We start from the raw sequence: 19619 nt of genomic DNA on the forward strand, positions 1-19619 counted from the left end.
AGTCCTGAAAGCTTCATTTAGTTCTATGAGTTCAAATGCTTATTTAACACCTTATCCAGCCAAGACCTCAGTATCCATGGTTTTACTGTTGTTATGCTAATTGTGTACTGATAAACGGATTAAGCTTACCTTCATATATTAGGAAGTAGATTGTGCTCTGGAGGAAGTTAAGTGAATGCATCCTAATCTCAGTGCCAGGAGCAGATGTGGGTCTTAATCGTCTAGCCCCGAGGAGACACGGCTCTTATCTCTCCAGATGCTAGTGTATGACATCGTAGTACGCCTATGTAATTAGCTGCCTTTATCCTTAAGGTAAAGGTCATCTGCACAAATGAACTACAGATAACACCAAATCCCCAGTTTTTCACATGCACTTTGTTTGGATGCTACATAGGTTATCGGATACGACTTTTGTGGAGGTGTGTGTTTGTGGATTTAAGTGTGTGTAAGTGGTTAAGTACATATTCTCAGGATTTAATAGTTATGCAAAAATAATCATCTCTAGGCCAAAGAGACAATAATACAGATTTTTTTTTTGTATTTTTGTACCTGAAACTAATACTTGGCAATATGATGTAATATCGCTGTCACGATATTTGTTTCTGAGACATAGTAAAGATTTTTTTTTTATTATTATTTCTTTATTAAATTAATAAAATGCACAAATGTACAGGGAAAAATGACTCTATTTTTGACATATTTATTTCTTCATGATTTGTACTGTACCTAACTTGTTCCTTATATTCAGTTTTATTCCTTTACTTTATTTTGATTCTCTCTCAGTTTCATTTTCTATTTCTTGTTTAATATCGAAGACAGTTATAAAAAGGATTTCACTACATGTTGTACTGTGTGATTGTGGCTGTTGTGTTTGTGACTAAATAAAATTTGAATTTAAAACTGTCTTAAGCTTCAAAAGTGCAAAATATCATCATTTAATCAAAAATAGAATTAAAAAAACTCTAATTACCCCCAAAATAGTAATCATTTTATTTTTGCATCATATCATTGTTGCATCATTTCTAATGTAACACTACTGTATTTCTGGCAGTTTGTCAGCAAAACTTTACACTTTATACATAGTGTATACGGTCGATATGCCATATCACCCACTGCTACATTACCTGAGACAGATTGTAGCTGATGTGTTGAAATGTTCTATATTTTTTTAAGACGAAGCAATCACATATGGCAGTGGCTGTATTGTAGAAGAGAAATATATGTACTGTATGTGTCTGACAGGCAGATTGACCTTTTATAAAAATGAGACTTCTGCACACATGTATTCATGGTTTATTCACAGGCATTTCATGGTACTTATCATTTCGCTATATTTCATCAGGAGCACACAGTTAGTAGCAGATGGAAATAATTCCACTCACTCTTGCCTTCCTTGCTCAATATTTATCTCTGAGGCTAAAAACCCCATGACTGCTTTACTGAATGACTGTCAGACATGCTGACTGCATGATAACTTCACCAAAGGTCAAAAAAGAAAATAAAATGGCACAATCACTAAAATCGCATAAAATTATATTGGCCCTCGAATATCGGCTCTCAATCTTCGACTTGTTTATCATGTGGATGAGTTTTGTAGGTATCCAGAGATTACAACTATATAATCGCTGCTGTAAAATGAATTCATTATTTAAATAAACCCTACTAACAAACCTCCACCATTAAAATTATAGACATATAAATCTTTATACAACTATTAGACAAAACAGTTTTTATACAGTTATTATATCGAATAATGTCATAAAAGTATTTCTTTAAGCTACATTTTCCATTTGGAGTTCACACTGCAGCATTTCTCTCTTGCTGATATTACTTTAAGATTATTCTAGTCGTGAGTCAGACTGGAATATTTACCTTTCAGCAAAAGGTGGTGTAAATTATATTATTTCTTGACCTCCACAGCAAAAAAAAAAAAAAGAAAAGAAATAATTCTGGCTTCTTTTCATTAAAAAGGTAAAACAGTTTCTCACCTCTCACCCTGTATACATGCACTACAAGTCTTATTTATTTTTTTTTTTTATTGTCAGTATGTTCATTATTGTGGGTAGTGAACACGATGAGCTGATGCTAACTCCTGACAGAAATGTATTTCAGTATTAGTTCTTTAATTCTAGTAGTGCACTCTAAAGTATGTCCAATTTCAGTAGTATTTTTAATAGGTTTGTACAGACAGAATACAATAAAGCAGTATTTGAGCTGTACAGTATTTGCCCTGCAAGCCTTGAGTTTGACACTGTGGCCTAGACGGTGATGTGAGTGAAAGGAAGGAGAGAATAATATCAGAGCTGCATGCAGTAGCCGCCACTGTGGCAAAGCGCTGTTTTACAATTCTAACATAAATCAATAAAAGTAAAAAGTCTGAATGCCTGCTCATGCAAAGTAAAACCTTAAGAGTAAATATGGCTTTTTGGGTCTGCAAAAATGAGGAGTGCAGGGAAATCTGTAAAACTGCTTAAAATTGAGACCTGAGAAACAGTGATGACGGAGAAAGCATGAGGAGAGGTTAAGAGCTCGGAGGGAAAAACGCTGTCTCCGGCTGGATCACTTGACATTTAAACAGAGGTTTGAAAATCCCCACAGAATCACTGAATGCAACATTACATTAATGTAAAGTGGGTTTGATGACAGCAGCATGATTCAGCCATAAGTATCCTGGCACTGCAAGACAAATATTTGAGCTTTAAGAACCAGCATAATTCTTGATATATACCAAGAGATATGAAAGACTGTGACAGGACTCTTAGACAAATGGCATATTCAGTCTTCTTCCATTTCTGTGCCTTTTTTTTTTTTTTTTTGACCAATCTGGGTTGAAGGTAATGAAAAATACACACACTCAATCACACCTCAATTTATCTTATATCCAATTGACCTGGGAGGTGGAACGGAACCAGAGAGCCCACACATACTTGAAGAGAACATGCACAAAAACTACTCACAGACAGTAAACTGAGTTCAAGATTGAACCAGAGACCCTGGAACTGTGAACCTGGAACCACATTAACACACTCATTCACACCTAAAAGCAATTTACTGTAGCTAATACACTATGTTTGGGGAGATGGAAGGAAGCTGGAGGACCTGAAGAAAATCCATATGAACACAGGAAGATGGTGCCAAACTGGAGCTGGTCAAACTGGAAGACTATCTTTGTTAGCTTGAGTTTTGGCAGCTGGTAGCTAGTCAGTCTAAGTAGGATTTTTCAGCAGGGGCAAGGCAGTTCAGTACATGGCAGCATGAATAGAAGACGTCACACTAAACACTTCACTGAGCATTTGGCCCATACTGTACAGTATATTGTCTAAGCAAAGATCAATGTGCCAGTCAAAGCAGGGTGGAAAGAGCCAACAGCCAACTTAGCACGGCCTTGTCTTGGTCAAATTTTCTGTATTGCTCACACTTTAAGTAAAACCCAAGTACACCAGTTATTTGGCTATATAAATAATCACAAAAGTACAAATATACTAAACTACAAATACATGAATCTAAGAAGCAAAAAAATAAACAAAGTTCAAATACAGGGCGAATAGTGCAGTTCAGAAATACCAAAATCTGGAAAGATATTATGCAATAGTAAGCAAAAGCGTGAGACACATACAAAACATGAAAGCAAGATTTCAACTGTAGCTAGCCAAAAAAGAGGTGGTTGAAATTTATAAACCACAACAAATTCACATAGGATTTATATTTTAAGCAAACATTTAGTATAAGTTCACATAAATTTAATAATTTCCCTGCTATTTTCCGTAATCAGCACCAAAGACACCTATGATGGTTTCTAGCAAAGAGAGCCAAACCATCACATATTATTTGCACCAAGTGTCATCATGATTAGAATTTACAAAGATAAATTATTTTTTGATAAATAAAAGGTATAGCATTATCTTGTGATGAGATTTGGCCTGTTAGTATAGATAAAGATGCAGGGTGGCTGTGTAGGTTATGGGAAATATGCTAGAAGCTGGTATGACTGAACATTTGTAATTGATATATTGAATTATTGGGTTGTCTAAGTAGTTTAGGTACTGTTTCATTTTGGAATTATAATATAATGCTAGAATGTAACATGTAATATGTAATCAGCATGTCAAAGTGGTGGTTATATCCATTCAAATCATTGAATAGAGTACCATGAACAGTGTTGGAAAAGCATTGCAACAAATTAAATATTAGACATTATTTTATTTAAAATGACCCTTCCACTAATGTGAAAAGGAAGTGGGAAATAAGGATGTGAGCATGATCACAATCTACTACTGAGAGTCAATCTTAACAAAGTAAGATGTGTCAGCATAGCCCTCGAATCAGATGATCCCAGTCCACGCTATGGTAAATTGCATCTATGGATAATAGTAACTTATGATCTTATCTCCCTATAAAGTGTTTGTCTATGAATGTTTAGAATGTTAATGTTTAGAAACTCCAAAGAAGTTTTGATTCCTAATTATCCAAATTATTAGCATTTTATGAGTCATTTAAGAAAATGTCAGATATCCTGGAAAGTCAAAATGCTAGACTGAAGTTTATCCATTTCATGAACACTAATATAAGCAGAGCACATTACCATAATTCACTCGGTTAGACAGAATCATGTGTATATTTGAAAACATGTAGAAAAACTAAATTCCATTACAAATATGCTTTTCTTTAATCAGAGACTCCCCATGCTTTCAGTACTATATCAATAATACACCCCTGAGTTCTTCTTGTTTACAACTGCACCCTATTGGAGTTTATCACCTTACCAATCACAGCAGTAGTTTCTATTCCTACTGTGCTTATGTTTATTGGAGGTTCCCAGAAGCATAAATTATTTTGAATGGTAGCAGAAGACACTCAGCAAATGTAAAATTTTAGACTCCTGCTGTTCTGCTTGCAATCACGACTTGCAGTTTCCCAGAGGCTAAGCCTGTTGTAATTCGGCTTCATTTATACCAATACGGATGTATACACAGACTCATGAGAAAAGTACAACATAAAGCATATAGCATTGCTATAAAGGTTACTGTTTTTGCAAAGTGTATAAATATAAAAAGGGGTATAGAGTCACTCATTCACAACCATACAGAAAAAAAGAAAAGAAAAGAAGTAGATTTAAAGAATGGTTTAGCTGAATGCCTTCTTTATGTATATACAGTAAGTAAAAAAATATAAAGAAGGCATTCAGCTATAATTAATTAATTAAATAATTAATTAATTCGCTGCAATTAGGTAAAAGTTGGGAGCAATCCGAAAACCTAGCAAATAAGTAGATAACGTGAATTGCAAATAACAACTATTACTTTTATCTATATCTTTTATTCATAGATAACTGATATAGTGCTTGACGATCATAGGATTAAATATTATATTTATCAAACATTCAAACAGCACATGCTAAAATAGCAGAAGTGATTTTCTGCTAATTTACGGTTAATAGCATTGAAACCTGCACAAGTCCAGATTTCTCTATTTAGAGACTCTATTTGAAAAACATACAGTATACCATTACTATAAGCAAATATTATAATAACTAGCTGACAACGTTAACTGAATTTGCACTACAGTATAAATTCAACTGATGCATACTGTATCTGTGCCAGGAATATTGTGTGAATATAAATATATGCATAGTAATATTTATTCATTCATATTCCTCACATAATCTATATATTCCACAGAAACAGGAAAGCATAAACTAGTCCTTTTTTAAACTGAAATTTATAGCATGACTCACAATGACCACAGAGCCAGCAGCTGTGGTCACTGCTGGAACAGGATTCCCAGGAATAAAAGGTTAGTGGTCTGTGTTGTTCAGAGCCCTGTCCAGCTGCGGCCCCAGCGCAAAACAGGTTCCTGAATCAGATTTCTTTTATGCTTTGTGCCTAACTGGCTAATACAGAAATATCACATTGATTGCCCCTGTTTCACATAAATAACTAGTCGACATGTTTCCACACGTTAACCCTTACCCTCAAACTAAAATATCTGAATAGAAAATGTGAAGTCTAGGGTATAATTAAGCTTCATGTGTGATAAAACATTTCTATGAAACTTTATTTTACAGGAATTCCCATCACAGGAATTTAAGAGAGTACGAACTGAACTGCCAACCGCTTTCTCTCTTTACTAAGAATCCCAGCATGATGGCAAACAAGGCAGCCTTGTGAAACAATGAGGGTAAAGAAGTACCATTCACTGTGCTAAATTATCCACAGCTCACAACAATGGGGCAAAAAAAAAAATCAGATGAGAAATTCATGATATGCAATGTACATATCTCATTGCACACAGGAATGACATCTTTCCTTTCTTTGGCTGCTGCTCGGCAGAACGTTTCCTGTGTCGTATCTCTAGCCGTAACTGCCGATTTAGAAATTGATGAGGAATTCATGAGCTATCACTGTAAGGAAATGACCTACTTCCACACACTATCATCCCCACTGAATGTTTTCAATCCTTACAGATTTCACTACTCCCTTCAGTCCACAGCACGTACACATAATTAGTTGCATGTTCTTCTGTGTTTTGCGGTACTGGTGAAATGATACAAACGAATATTAAATATGGACTTGTTAAATGTGCAGCTTCATCATTACAGCTAAGGTGGTGAATGAATTATTCCTTGACCTTCACACCAAAGTGCTGCCAATTCACTGATTCTTAATGAGACAATCTGATATTTCCAACATAGCTGTCAGAAGACATCCTACAGGATTTTTAACCCTTCCAGGTCATTACAAAAACAGATCAGCACCCTGCAGCATTTTAATGTAAATGTGACTAACTTGAGAAAGGCATCTCGACTTGAAAACTTCACTGTCCAAAGAAACCTCATAGATGATGAAACATTTCTACTCATTTTTAATCAAGGGAGATGCGTAGTAAACTGTAAAAATCATCTATTAAAACTGATTTCAGTGGTATGACTAATTGACCTGATAGATATATAAAACTATATGGCAAAAAGTTAATTGACAGCTGATCATAACATGTATGTGCTTCCTGAACATCCCATTCTAGACCTAGACAAAAATATCATACAATATTGTGTGCATTAATATTTTGTGGCAATAGTTTGGGGAAGAACCACACAGGTCAGTTGTCCATAAACTTTTGGCTGTATAGTGTAGGTTATATAATTACATGTCATTACTGTATATTTTCAATAATGTTCCATAAGTTCAAGGTGCAGGATGTCGATGCAGAGGGGGTGTAGCACCATTCATTCATTCATTCATTTTCTACCGCTTATCCAAACTTCTCGGGTCATGGGGAGCCTGTGCCTATCTCAGGCGTCACCGGGCATCAAGGCAGGATACACCTTGGACGGAGTTCCAACCCATCGCAGGGCACACACACACTCTCATTCACTCACACATTACGGACAGTTTTTCCAGAGATGCCAATCAACCTACCATGCATGTCTTTGGACTGGAGGAAGGAAACCGGAGTACCCGGAGGCACGGGGAGAACATGCAAACTCCACACACACAAGGCGGAGGCGGGAATCAAACCCCCAATCCGGGAGGTGTGAGGCGAACGTGCTATCCACTAAGCCACCATGCCCCCGGTATAGCACCAAAATTTCATTATTCTTTTAACTGCAACTCCAACTGCAAGTGCTTAAATTATAATTATATACAAACGGTGCACCCGTCTATGGGTTTAGTGTCAATTAGGCAGCAAGTGAACAGCCAGTTCTTGAAGTTGATGTGTTGGAAACAGAACAAATGTGTAAGGATCTGAACAACTTTGACAAAGGCCAAATGATGGCTAGAAGACTAGGAAAGAAAAGGGCAGGTCTTCCCAGTATCCAGTGCAGTGTTTCTGGTACACAGAGTATAGTACCTACCAAAAGTGGTCCAAAGAAGGACAACCAGTGAACCAGCAACAGGGTCATGAGTGCCCAAGGCTCATTGATGCACATGAGGAGTGAAGGCTGACCCATCTGGTCTAATCCCACAGAAGTACTACTGTTGCCCAGCCATTAGAGAATCGTTTGGGCTTAGATTGATTCTTCTCACAAAGGGTAAAGCGATGATACATGTTTAAGTGCTAGAGACCGTGGGAACAGCAAGCACATCTCTGCTGGGAACACATATATTTCACAGTCTTCTTCTGCACATTTTCTTCAAATCATTATTTAGAAGTCCTTATGTGGTACTCACAGGTAAATAGTAACAGAAAGCATGCAGTAAATTCATTTTGCCCGCAGTGTTCAATTTCCCACTAGGCTAAGTGTAGCGTGCCATTTGTCAATTGACAGAAAATGCAAAGCACTTGTACACTAAGAAGAGTGCATATACATATACACCCTTGTGGACATATATTTACTGACATGCTGGCCTATGACTCACACATGCGTACACAAATGTATGTCCCCCCTATTAGCACAGCAGTCTCTAAAAACTATTCTCCTGCAGACATCTGGGGACTCTAATAGCCCTGCTCTGTACCTGACTCCAGACAGGCAGCATGGCTCATGCAGATTAAAAACCTTCTTTCATGCAATGAGTAAATGTAATGCATGCACACACACACACACGATGCCAATAAAGTACCTTAGATTAACTTCCACACACACACACACACATATATACCCAGGCTCTATCATAGCTCCACAGGACAATGCACTGATCCCAAGCATTATCCTTCTTGCTTTCTATTAATCAGTACCCATGGGACTCTTCCGCAGCAAACTACTGAGTCTATTTTCAATGTAGTTTAGACATATCACCTTCGTATTTACTGATTTGTAGTCAGCCACCTCATTTGGTGCACTGTGGAAAAGATTATGAGAACAAAATGAAAAACTGTATCTAGCTCTGTTCTTAGTAGGGGACTTGCAGTATGGCACCATCAGTGCATGAGATTTGAAAAAAATATTCATCTACACTAGCTGAAATTATTGACCAATATGAAAGCGATTGGTATTTCCTAAACTGAAACCTTTAAAAAAAAATTCTGTTTCGTTTAAAATAAAACATACCCTATTTTATTCATTTGTTAAATGCGGAAGGCATCCATGAAATTTGCAGTTGCATCATGTGAAGTATCTAGACAACTAATTTTTGAAACTCATTTTCCACAGGATGGCTTTGTGTTTGGCTTTCTGTTGCTATACAAAAGACTATTACAAAAATTGTAAAGGTTTATGTGATGTGAAAAAGTGTGATGGTTCTATTTATTCGAATAACCCAAATAAAAGATATTTATTTATCCTTTATTCTGATGAGAACAGAGAACTCTAGTACTCCAACATCAACCTGAAGTAGTGTGTGACTCTTAATCAGGTGCATTAGGTGGAACTAGTGAGGAAAATATACAGTGTGATCCCATTTTCATCTGTAAGCTCCAAACGTAATAGAGCATGTGACCTACTAGATGTTTTTTCCTCTAAAAGACATGTTTGCCATTTTAATGTTGACAGAATTACAAAACTGAGGAAAAACTTTGTGGTTTTCCATTAGTGCTGCAATAGATTAATCTATCATGGGATTTAAACTACAGATGGTTTAATGGCATGTCCTATACTGCTGCATGGTCTAAGCTATAGATAGTAGAAGTAGCACTGTTCTGAGGCATCTGCCTTTTTACAGTCAACAACTTTTCCTTGTGGTAACTGCAGTTAAGGTCATCACTATTGTAATTCTGAAAAGCAGATGAATCTGATGAGAGACAAACGTATTTGTCACGTATACATTATAAATAATTACATCATTACAAATCCCATCTTGTTAGGAAGCTAGCGGTCAGAGCACATGGTCAGATATGATTCATATGTGATTTGTTTAATTTCATGCAGAAACTACATGCTTATTAAATGTAAAACAAATTTATAGATACAAAAACCTTTCACAAACTATTTATGACAAGGAGTTTCCTTAATGTTGAATTTCTGACATCCTAAAGTGTCGAGCCTGAAGCATCAGTTATCATAATGGTACTGGATCAGAATTTTTTATTCCTGTTTCAGTTTTTTTTTCTACCCTGAGTTAGTCCCTTATATTTAAAGTGATGTCCTATCTGTGCTTTTTCAGATAACTAGTTTTTCGCTGGAAATCAGATTAAATAAGGAGGATGCTGTTGGGTAAACAGGCCCACTTAATTCTGGTCATTACACTTAATCGCTCTGTCTCAAAGCTACTTGCTCCTGCTGTTTTAGCAAGGACTGTGGGTATCTTCTCACACACACACACACACACACACACACACACACACACACACACACACACACACACACACACACACACATTCACGCACACATTCACACATTCACGCACACACTCACACATTCACGCACACACACACACACACACACACACACACACACACACACACACACACACACACACACACACACACACACACACACAAGCGATGAGCAGAAAGTCAGACACATTGATTCTCCTCGGGATCTGTTCATACCGCCACCGCGTGACGGCTTTTTATCACGCAGCTGGACTGCAGCCGGTAGATTTAGGATGGCATCTCCCACTGTGGATGGAGGACCAACTAATATCTTCCTCGCATCCACCCATCCCCTAATGCCACCATCCAAGTACCCCCTCACCACCCCCTCACCCTCCACCCAAGCAAAAATGCAGAAGCGCAAAGTGAAAAGGAATCAACGACCAGGTGACGTTATAGTAACGCTAGCAGGTGAGTCGGTGTGTAGTCGCGCGTGGGCTCTGTACGGATTTGATGACGCAGTCGTTTTCGACGCTATTCTAATACATTGGCACGAGCTCTAATGGATTAGACTCCGATGCTAATTAAAATGTTTAGTGCTAATGAGCGTAATGTACACCGCGCACAAACGGCACCCGAGGGTCTTTGCATCCGGTAGCTTAAGGACGCAACAACCTTATAACAAATCTGTATTGATTCCTAAATGACACTAAACTTCGAAAGGAAACCTAATTCCTAATCATAATAATACAGAATCGGACCCATCTGGTGATCAGATCAGATCAGTTCAGATCAGACGCAGAACATAAACTCTTTAATCACGCGCGCATTCAAGAGTGCACGTTTAAACAGATGTCTGTATACAGCGGTGGCTTACACATGTGTCTGAGCGCGCGCAACAGTTCCGTCAGAGAAATCAGAGCTCATCAATACGCGTTGGGGAAAACAGTGTGGGCTTTAGAATAATTACAGACTTGGCATCAGATCTAAGATTTGCTCTGTAACAAAGATGATTTTTAGCCTCTTTGATATCTACCCATGGTCCTACGTTGGTTATATGGAACAGCAACAGAGCAGCACTCACTCCGGTTCACCGTCTGCTTGTCAATGAGACCCGCCGTTTTCTCTAAAACATTTCATTCGTAGCCCATCGGGTCATATTTTATCTTAAACTATTATTTTGTGGCACTTTGGAAACGAAAAAATAATAAAAGAAATAAAATTTAAAAAAATGCTGGACATGGCTTCTTATCCATGATCCATGACATCTCCATGTAGGAGCTAATTCTTTACAAATAAACTAGAACAATAATGAATCGTATTAATTGACAGTCAGTGATATTACCTCCCTTCATCATCCTCATTGGAGCGGTATAAGCGACGCACGTACTGGCCTGAGCATGCAGTAGGAATATTTATCAGCGCCTGCGTTACAGAGCGCACAAGCTCGGAGAGGACCAACTGCGTTAACGGCGCGTTCTGGAGCTTACTTACCCCAAGCACGAGCATAGCGCCGGTTAAAAAACTAAAGCAGAGGGCATGAAAAGCCATAAAAACCCCAAAGCACTTACCCCGCACGCACGCGATCATCGTAAAAAACACGAGGCTCCAAATAAGAGCTCCCGTATTAATCCTCATTTTCCTCGCTCGTGAGAAGTCGGCTCGGGTACATTTAATACATCCTGGTGTCTCGAAGGCGGTCAGGACGTCCGTTGCTCTTGCGCCGCGTCCCAATGCGTCATTGGTTCTCATATTCACATGAAGCTGGCTCGTGTCGGTGTGCGCTCGCGTGCTCTCTCCGTGGCTCGTCCGGAAGCGCAATGAGTCGCTCGCGTTGCGGTCCGCGCGCGCGTCGCAGCTCCGAGTGAACGGCGGCGGCGGGGTGGCGCGGCAACCTCGACCAGGACTCAACCATCTCACTGAAAAAAGAGGGGCAAGGAGAAAGCCTCTGAGCCGTGAGCTCGCCCACAGAAGCTCGGCCAGCTTCACACTGAAATACAGCTTAAGCTTAAGATAAAAAACAAACAAACAAACAAAAAAAAATAAAACATTAAGTAGCAAAACCCATATTGTTGCTTTAAGAATCAAAAGTAATTGACAGAAACTGTCAGTGTGCAAATGAACACAAACAGACATGAATGTGTGCAGACCGTCACTGGTGTTACTTTTGCTTATGCAACAGAATAAAAAGACTTAGTGTTCAGGTGTTAGTCAAGAATTAGCTAAACACTGCAACAGTTTCATTGATGACTGTAAACTAAAGAAGCTCCTTTAACACGGTAGGGGTAACACTGGGATTCTGCTGTGCCTGTGGGCTCACTGATAGAGCATCACTGTTAACCTGAAGCCTCAGTCAAAGATAAACCAGATAACACGGTAAATATGGATTGGACTAAATAAAAACTGATGTTGGTGTTAGATTGTGTCTTTAATTGACTTACCTTTGATTGTGCGTGGGGGTGGGAGGGGGGAGTTGGGGTGTTTGTTTAGGGCAGTACATACAGTATGTTTGTTGGGAACAAATGTAGATACCAGGAAAAGGATTATGTGACAGTTTTGACACTGTGGGGACATTTGACAAGTTCTCATGATTTATATGTCTTTTTCTTAAACAATAACAAGAAAATTAGGAGTTCAGTATATATATATATATATATATATATATATATATATATATATATATATATATATATATATATATATATATATATATATATATATTACTAAGTATGCCAATGACGTGTGTGTCTTGTGTAGAGCAAGATAAATGTGTGTGTGTGTGTGTGTGTGTGTGTGTGTGTGTGTGTGTGTGTGTGTGTGTGTGTGTGTGTGTGAGTGAGAGAGAGAGAGAGAGAGAGAGAGAGAGAGAGAGAGAGAGAGAGAGAGAGAGATGTTCTGTGCTTGCTTCATTTTATTCCTCACATTGCAGTGGCATGTTAGATATCTTACAATCTTCTTTTTCACCCAAAACCTATTTTTCTGGGACTGAAAGTTGCATTGCAGGACACTTCTGCCATCTACAGGCTAAATATTCACAAAAAATGTACACCTTAAAGCGTGTAGAAGCTCTCTCTCTCTCTCTCTCTCTCTCTCTCTCTCTCTCTCTCTCTCTCTCTCTCTCTCTCTCTCTCTCTCTCTCTCTCTCTCTCTCTCTCTCTCTCTCTCTCTCTCTCTCTCTCTCAACCCAGACCCCACCCCCACCATCATTCATACAGTAGGTTGTGTAGGTTGCACACACTACATACAAACTACTTGCAGTAATGTTATCTAAAGTGACATATCCAGAGGCCAGAGCAAGTTTCATCAGGCAGAATCGTTGGTTGTTTTTTTTTACTCCTCTCAGTAAATATTGTGTTTAGCCCACTGTTATCATCAATTGTCACTGGTGCTGGACTGAAATGAACCAGATGAGTGGGTGCAAAGTGCTGCAGACTACAATTAGTTAAAATAGTGCTATCTTGCAAGCTGTTGGAGGACCAGAGGGCTCTCATTGGAGTTTTTCATGGTAGTTCTACACAAAATAGCAGTAGAACTGAAAACGTATAGTCTCATACAAATTGCACTCTCTTTCTCACTTTCTTTCTAACTCAACTAAAACCATATTATAGAGATTACTATGCTACCTCGTGCAATATACCCAAATTCTTTCCCTTTTTTGGAAGCAGAAGTCTGTAACTGAGCATGTCCATATCAAATAGGCTTCCAAATAGAACTTTTTGAGAATGCCAAAGACTGTCCAAATAACACTCTAAAAACTTCTGAAGAATGATTTGGGGCTTTTTTAATGAAAGTTTTTTTTTTTTAATAAAAGTTTCTGTAGCCTTTCAGTACCTCAAATCTTGCTAAATCATGTATCATGTAAACAGTAATCTGTAGGTCCATCTATCCATTTTCTGTACCGATTATTCAACCCAGTGTCTCTGAGAGCCTGGAGCATATTAAAGGGGACTCAGGGAGTGAGGCAAGGTGCCAAATTTTTGCATAGCACAATCATGCAAACAATCTCACCATTCACTACACACAATTTAGAAGTGTCAATCAACCAATAGTCTTTGCTTTGTACTGGGAGAGGAAATCAGGGTACCTGGAGGAAACCACCAAAGAAAGGGGAGGACATTGGGACACATCACACATGGGGTGGTGGTATGTATTCTGAGCAACTGAGCAACTGTTCCCCTGTAACCTGTGTGTGAGAATCCTAAAACACACACTGGGTCTTGCATATATTTGAATTAGGTCTTGATGCCCCAAAACATTATTAAGACAATTGATATTATTCTTTTTTCTCCTTTAATGAACAGTGAAAACATTATACATTATAAAACTATTTGTCCTATATCACAGAATTCAAACAGTTTATAGCACAATCATTCAGGGAAATCATCTCCTGTCCTGTAAAAGTTTAGAATGATTGGCGAATTATGCATATCTCTTTCAGGTTTATTCTGCGTTGTGTTCAAAACCATTAACTTTATGTGAGACCTTGGAATTTTATTAGATATGCTAGGGTAAAAGTAGGTTATTTTTAGACAAAAGTGATAAACAGGGATTTGATGAGTTCTAAAACAATCTCTGTCTGTCGAGATGGAGTCAAATATTAAAAGGTCACACAATGATGACTTTTAATTTACTGCCCTTTACATTCACAACGCTAGACACAAACAGACATACAGTATGGGTGTAGTATGGGTGTAAGGCTATATATATATATATATATATATATATATATATATATATATATATATATATATATATATATATATATATATATACACTAATTTATCAACAAGTTAGATCTATCTAGCTTTGCCATGATGTGTTTTAATGGCCTTAAAGCGATAGCTTGGTGATAGCTTAGGCTCTATGCAGGAACACAATAAATGCCTGATTGTGTCACAACTATGTAGATGCCAAATTGGCATTGCTGATAGTGGACAGACGGTCCCTACCATCTTTCTCCTTCAAGCAGAAACCATCCAGCTGGATTTTGGGAACCCACTGTCCAACAATAACACATGTTTAAAACCTCTATTCCAGTAGCAGGCTTACCTCCGCATCACTGGGGAAAAATGCGTGATATACTTCAGACTCACTTTGCACATTCTATACACAACACATACAAACAATAATGCAATGTAACTCCCCAAGACACCAAGCACATCTTCTTCAGAAATCGATTATGGTCATGTGAGGAGATGCAATGCATCTATCTTAACTGCAAGCTCTACAGTAGATGGTTCTCACTTTTGACAGGAAACGTGACCTCATTTGCACACTTCATTAACCCACAAACACTGTATGCCTTCGAGAAGCTAAAATACCCCAGGGTTCTTATTTATTGTGTGTCGTCCTTAACGATGGTTTCTTCAAACTGGTTTCATGGCATTACAGCAGCATGAGAGATATAAGTGGGTTTCTTAGAAAAGAGCTCTGCATTTCAGGGTCAGCAAGCTGAACAAAGCAGCATGTCTCATCCATCACAGCCAGGACAGAACATGTGCATCCTTTCGTCCCTGTCACCTGCCTCTTAATGACTTTCAGTATAGAAAGCCTTATTAGATTAAATATTATCTTGGCAGAAATCCATGTGGAATACAAGAAAGCAAGTCTTAAATGGAAAAGAAAATAATTTTTGAGTAATGAAATATGAATTCAAATATGGTTCATCGTATTTAGTCAAATACACATTGAATTTGCACATCATTAATACATGGTAGATCTTAGAACATGCTAATAAAAGCATAATCAATTAAACAAATAACACTGGGACAGTGTGATGACAAACCACATAGAATGGAACACACTTTTAGTGTAAGCAGTCCACATACGGACATGTTTTTGGTGGCGAGAGGTAATACACGGTTTCCACTCAGATCACCACTTTTTGGTGAAAAATGGCTTTTTATCTGGATGCTTTATCAAGCAACACTATAGCATCCAGATAAAAAGCCATTTTTCACCAAAAAGTGGTGATCTGAGTGGAAACCGATGCCTTGATGGTCAAGTGAAGTCCATTTCACAATAGATGATAGAACATGCAAAATATTTCAAACCCATATTTAATTTGAATATGTCACTGTCAGAAAACTTGTCAGTAATTATCCATGCAATGATGAGAAAGTCAGTACCTCACTTAGGGAAAAGGAACAATCCTTCTAGAGGCTAAATATACCTTCGGGACTGTTGGATTGATGGAATAATTATATCTAGTGACAAAGGAGGGACTGTCTCCTACTGACTCAGCAGTAACTCTGAACCGACACGTAAAGCCAGTAGGTATACAGTGGGATAAAATAATCTGTTCCTTTGTAATTGCTACATCAAATTGAAACCTTCCAAATGAAAGTTTAGTCATTCTTTAATACAATACTATTTGTTTGTGATCTAATCCAGCTGTATGAGAAATACCATTTCAGGAGAATTTGCCCATTGATTGAAATGTTTATTATTGTACCATGGACTACAGGTTCACATAATACATTTTTAAGGATTCGTTGAAGTTTTCATTTTTATTATAATAAACTATAACCCTCAGGCTGTGATGAAAAGTTGGTTTTAACAAATTAGATGATATATTTGCATAGACTGCTCTGTGATCAGAAGCTATATTGTGAAATGAGACCTTTGTATCTTGGGCTGGTTTAAATCCAAATGAGGTGCTTGGTATTTCACATTCAAGTTGGCAGAAAGGATATGATCTTTAGAGTCTGTTTTATCTCCGGTCTTGGGGCTGCGTTCTTCATTTATTTATGAAGTTCTACTGACACATTGCAGCCCACTGCTTTCACAACCTTGCTTGACCTGATATGAAGAGAAGAATTGTACTTTCATTTCTGCTTCAGAGTCTTACTTTGTACAGAAAGGGGAAAAATTGAATTGTAGCTCAAAATGTCGTAGAGAATATGGTAGTGCTTTATGATAAAACTTGCTATGGTCTAAATGGCATCTAGAAAAAAAAGCCAGTAATGAAACAGTTCCTTCAAGCATTAAACATTAACAATAGATTAGAATTTACAAAAGGGAAACTTCTCACAAATGATGAGGATTCCTCCCTATTCTAGAAAGTTTTACAATGTAATGAGTCTATATTAGTCAGAGCCATTCTCCCGAAATACACTAAGGATTTAGTATATCATGTAGCAGCAGTTTAGGGAAATTTTTGTCTCTAAGAAGCTTGATATCTGGGCAGATGGTTTGCTTTATTCATTCCTTCCTGACTGATTGATGTGACTAAACCCACGTTTGCCCTGAACCCAAAATGCAAATGACAAACTATATTAGCCATTATTGCAGTCTGACTTTTATTAGACACACATTCACTTGTTTATGCATTGAGTCCTTGGAAGGAGGATATTAAACAAATTTATCATAGTCAATATGTTGCACTGCAATGCATAGATATATGTAAGTAGCCATGCTTAAAAGGTGTAAAGAGCAATAAATACTGTAATATCATGTCCATACCAAGCACTGAAAAGGTGTATACAGTATGACCACCAAATATTAGTCAATGTTCTAGAATACTGTAAATAATATGACTTATGTGTACATTTTCAAATTAAATGGTGATATCAAACCTATCAAATTTCTGCTTCTGAGATGTCCCAAGTGTTTGTTTGAAGCATTTAAAATAAGCCATTTTATTCAACCACTAATATTCTATACAGTATAAGGTTATCCAGAGAGAGGTAAAAAACATCTTACTCTGAAAGCTAACAGAGTCCTGACACATTTTACATCAGACTTATGGCCATAAAATAATTAATTTGTTCATACTGATGAAAATGTCTGATCGATTTCCATTCCGCTGGCATCGTGGCACACCAGAGTACTGGTAAAAAGGGTTAATCAAAGGATTCACTTGTGATGGTTTGTGGCGCTGTTGCCTATACACAAAACGGAATCAAATGTCTTCATCTCATTTTGTAGGTAATGAACAACCTTTTATCCTGTTACAGTTGTCATCAATGCAAAGTAAAGCAGCAGCTATGGTACAAAGCAACCCAAAGGACAATAAAATGTCTTTAAAAACAATAACACGACACAAAACATCCTATTGATGCAGAATTGAAGGTAACCCATATCAATCACTACCTTCTATCACTTCAGGAAGTTGCTTAAAGACCTACCATGTTGCATACTTGAGAAATGCAGTCAAAATTTCTTAAGAAACAAATCCCTTTTTGATGACCCTAAAACAGTTATTTAACATTATCAGCATCTCCACAAATTTCTGTTCCTATGGTGACATTAACGCAACAGGTAATTCAAGCATTCAAAATGAATCTTTCAGTGCAATTTTGAGAATAACTTGAGAATAAAGCAGGTGCAATGAGATTATATTATAAATGTGAGCAGCCACTGATTCTGTGGATTTCTAGTGGTGACATTAGACAGTATGGCCAACCATCATGATCTGTTAAGCAACTTGGCTTGGTCATTTCAACCTCAGCAGTACAGCGGTATCACAGCCAAGAGCTGCACTCAAGACAGGGCCTTTGAATATTCATTAAACCAGCCATTGGAGCATTGGCTTTGCCCCTAACAAACCAATCAGAGATAATGAATTTGATGTGATTTGAAGCTTCAGTCGTTAAGATGGCACCATGTAGGAGGCCTTAAACTAAAGACATTAATTGAAAAAAAGTGAAAGAAAGACAAACATTAAAAAGCTGGAGATTCTCCCTAAGATTGGTGTAGGAATGAGCTTGATAAAGCCTCAACTGATCTTGTTCAACTGATTATGTTCATCTTGTTATTGTGAATTAACAAAACACTATACAAACAGTGGTGTGAGGGTTATAGTTTATTATAATAAAGATGAAAACTTCAACGAATCCTTAAAAATGTATTATGTGAACCTGTAGTCCATGGTACAATAATAAACATTTCAATCAATGGGCAAATTCTCCTGAAATGGTATTTCTCATACAGCTGGATTAGATCACAAACAAATGGTATTGTATTAAAGAGATAATAAGTGAGAAACTAAAGTACATTCGCTTTTGCTATTCCTAGCAGTGTCCACTTCAGCACAGCAGGAAAATAATCAAATTGAACCGGTGATGCAATACTGGAAAATATGATGTTTGAGGGAAGTGGGTGATGTTAAGAAGACCACAATGGAATATTTCATCAGGAAGAGCCCAGTAGTCACAAAATTCCCATGTCAATTTTATCTCTTTTCTCTCTCTCTCTCTCTCTCTCTCTCTCTCTCTCTCTCTCTCTCTCTCTCTCTCTCTCTCTCTCTCTCTCTTTCTTTCTTCCATTGACTTATTACAGCTAAATAATCTAATGCTATGTCTGCCCATACCCTTAACTCTAACATTAAATTAAAAGGAAATTTAAAAAATATTACTATGGATCCATAGCCTAAGGATTTGGGCATATCTAAAAATATTTATTTATTTTTTAAATCCTACACCCAC

The 19619-nt window shown here is 37.5% G+C and overlaps 1 protein-coding gene across 4 annotated transcripts in view; it reads right to left on the reverse strand.

The window, feature by feature from the left end:
* csmd3b (CUB and Sushi multiple domains 3b) overlaps positions 1 to 12055 on the reverse strand; it is a 403012-nt gene extending 390957 nt beyond the window's left edge. For all 4 annotated transcript variants that reach the window (XM_047808110.1, XM_027175911.2, XM_047808109.1 and 1 more), the window contains exon 1: positions 11763 to 12055. In XM_047808110.1, the coding sequence (XP_047664066.1) occupies positions 11763 to 11943 (181 nt within the window). In that variant the 5' untranslated portion in view covers positions 11944 to 12055. The remainder of the gene's footprint in view (positions 1 to 11762) is intronic.
* Positions 12056 to 19619: the final 7564 nt, after the last annotated feature.

Source organism: Tachysurus fulvidraco, chromosome 24 (assembly GCF_022655615.1).
Source record: "Tachysurus fulvidraco isolate hzauxx_2018 chromosome 24, HZAU_PFXX_2.0, whole genome shotgun sequence".
NCBI lineage: Eukaryota > Metazoa > Chordata > Actinopteri > Siluriformes > Bagridae > Tachysurus > Tachysurus fulvidraco.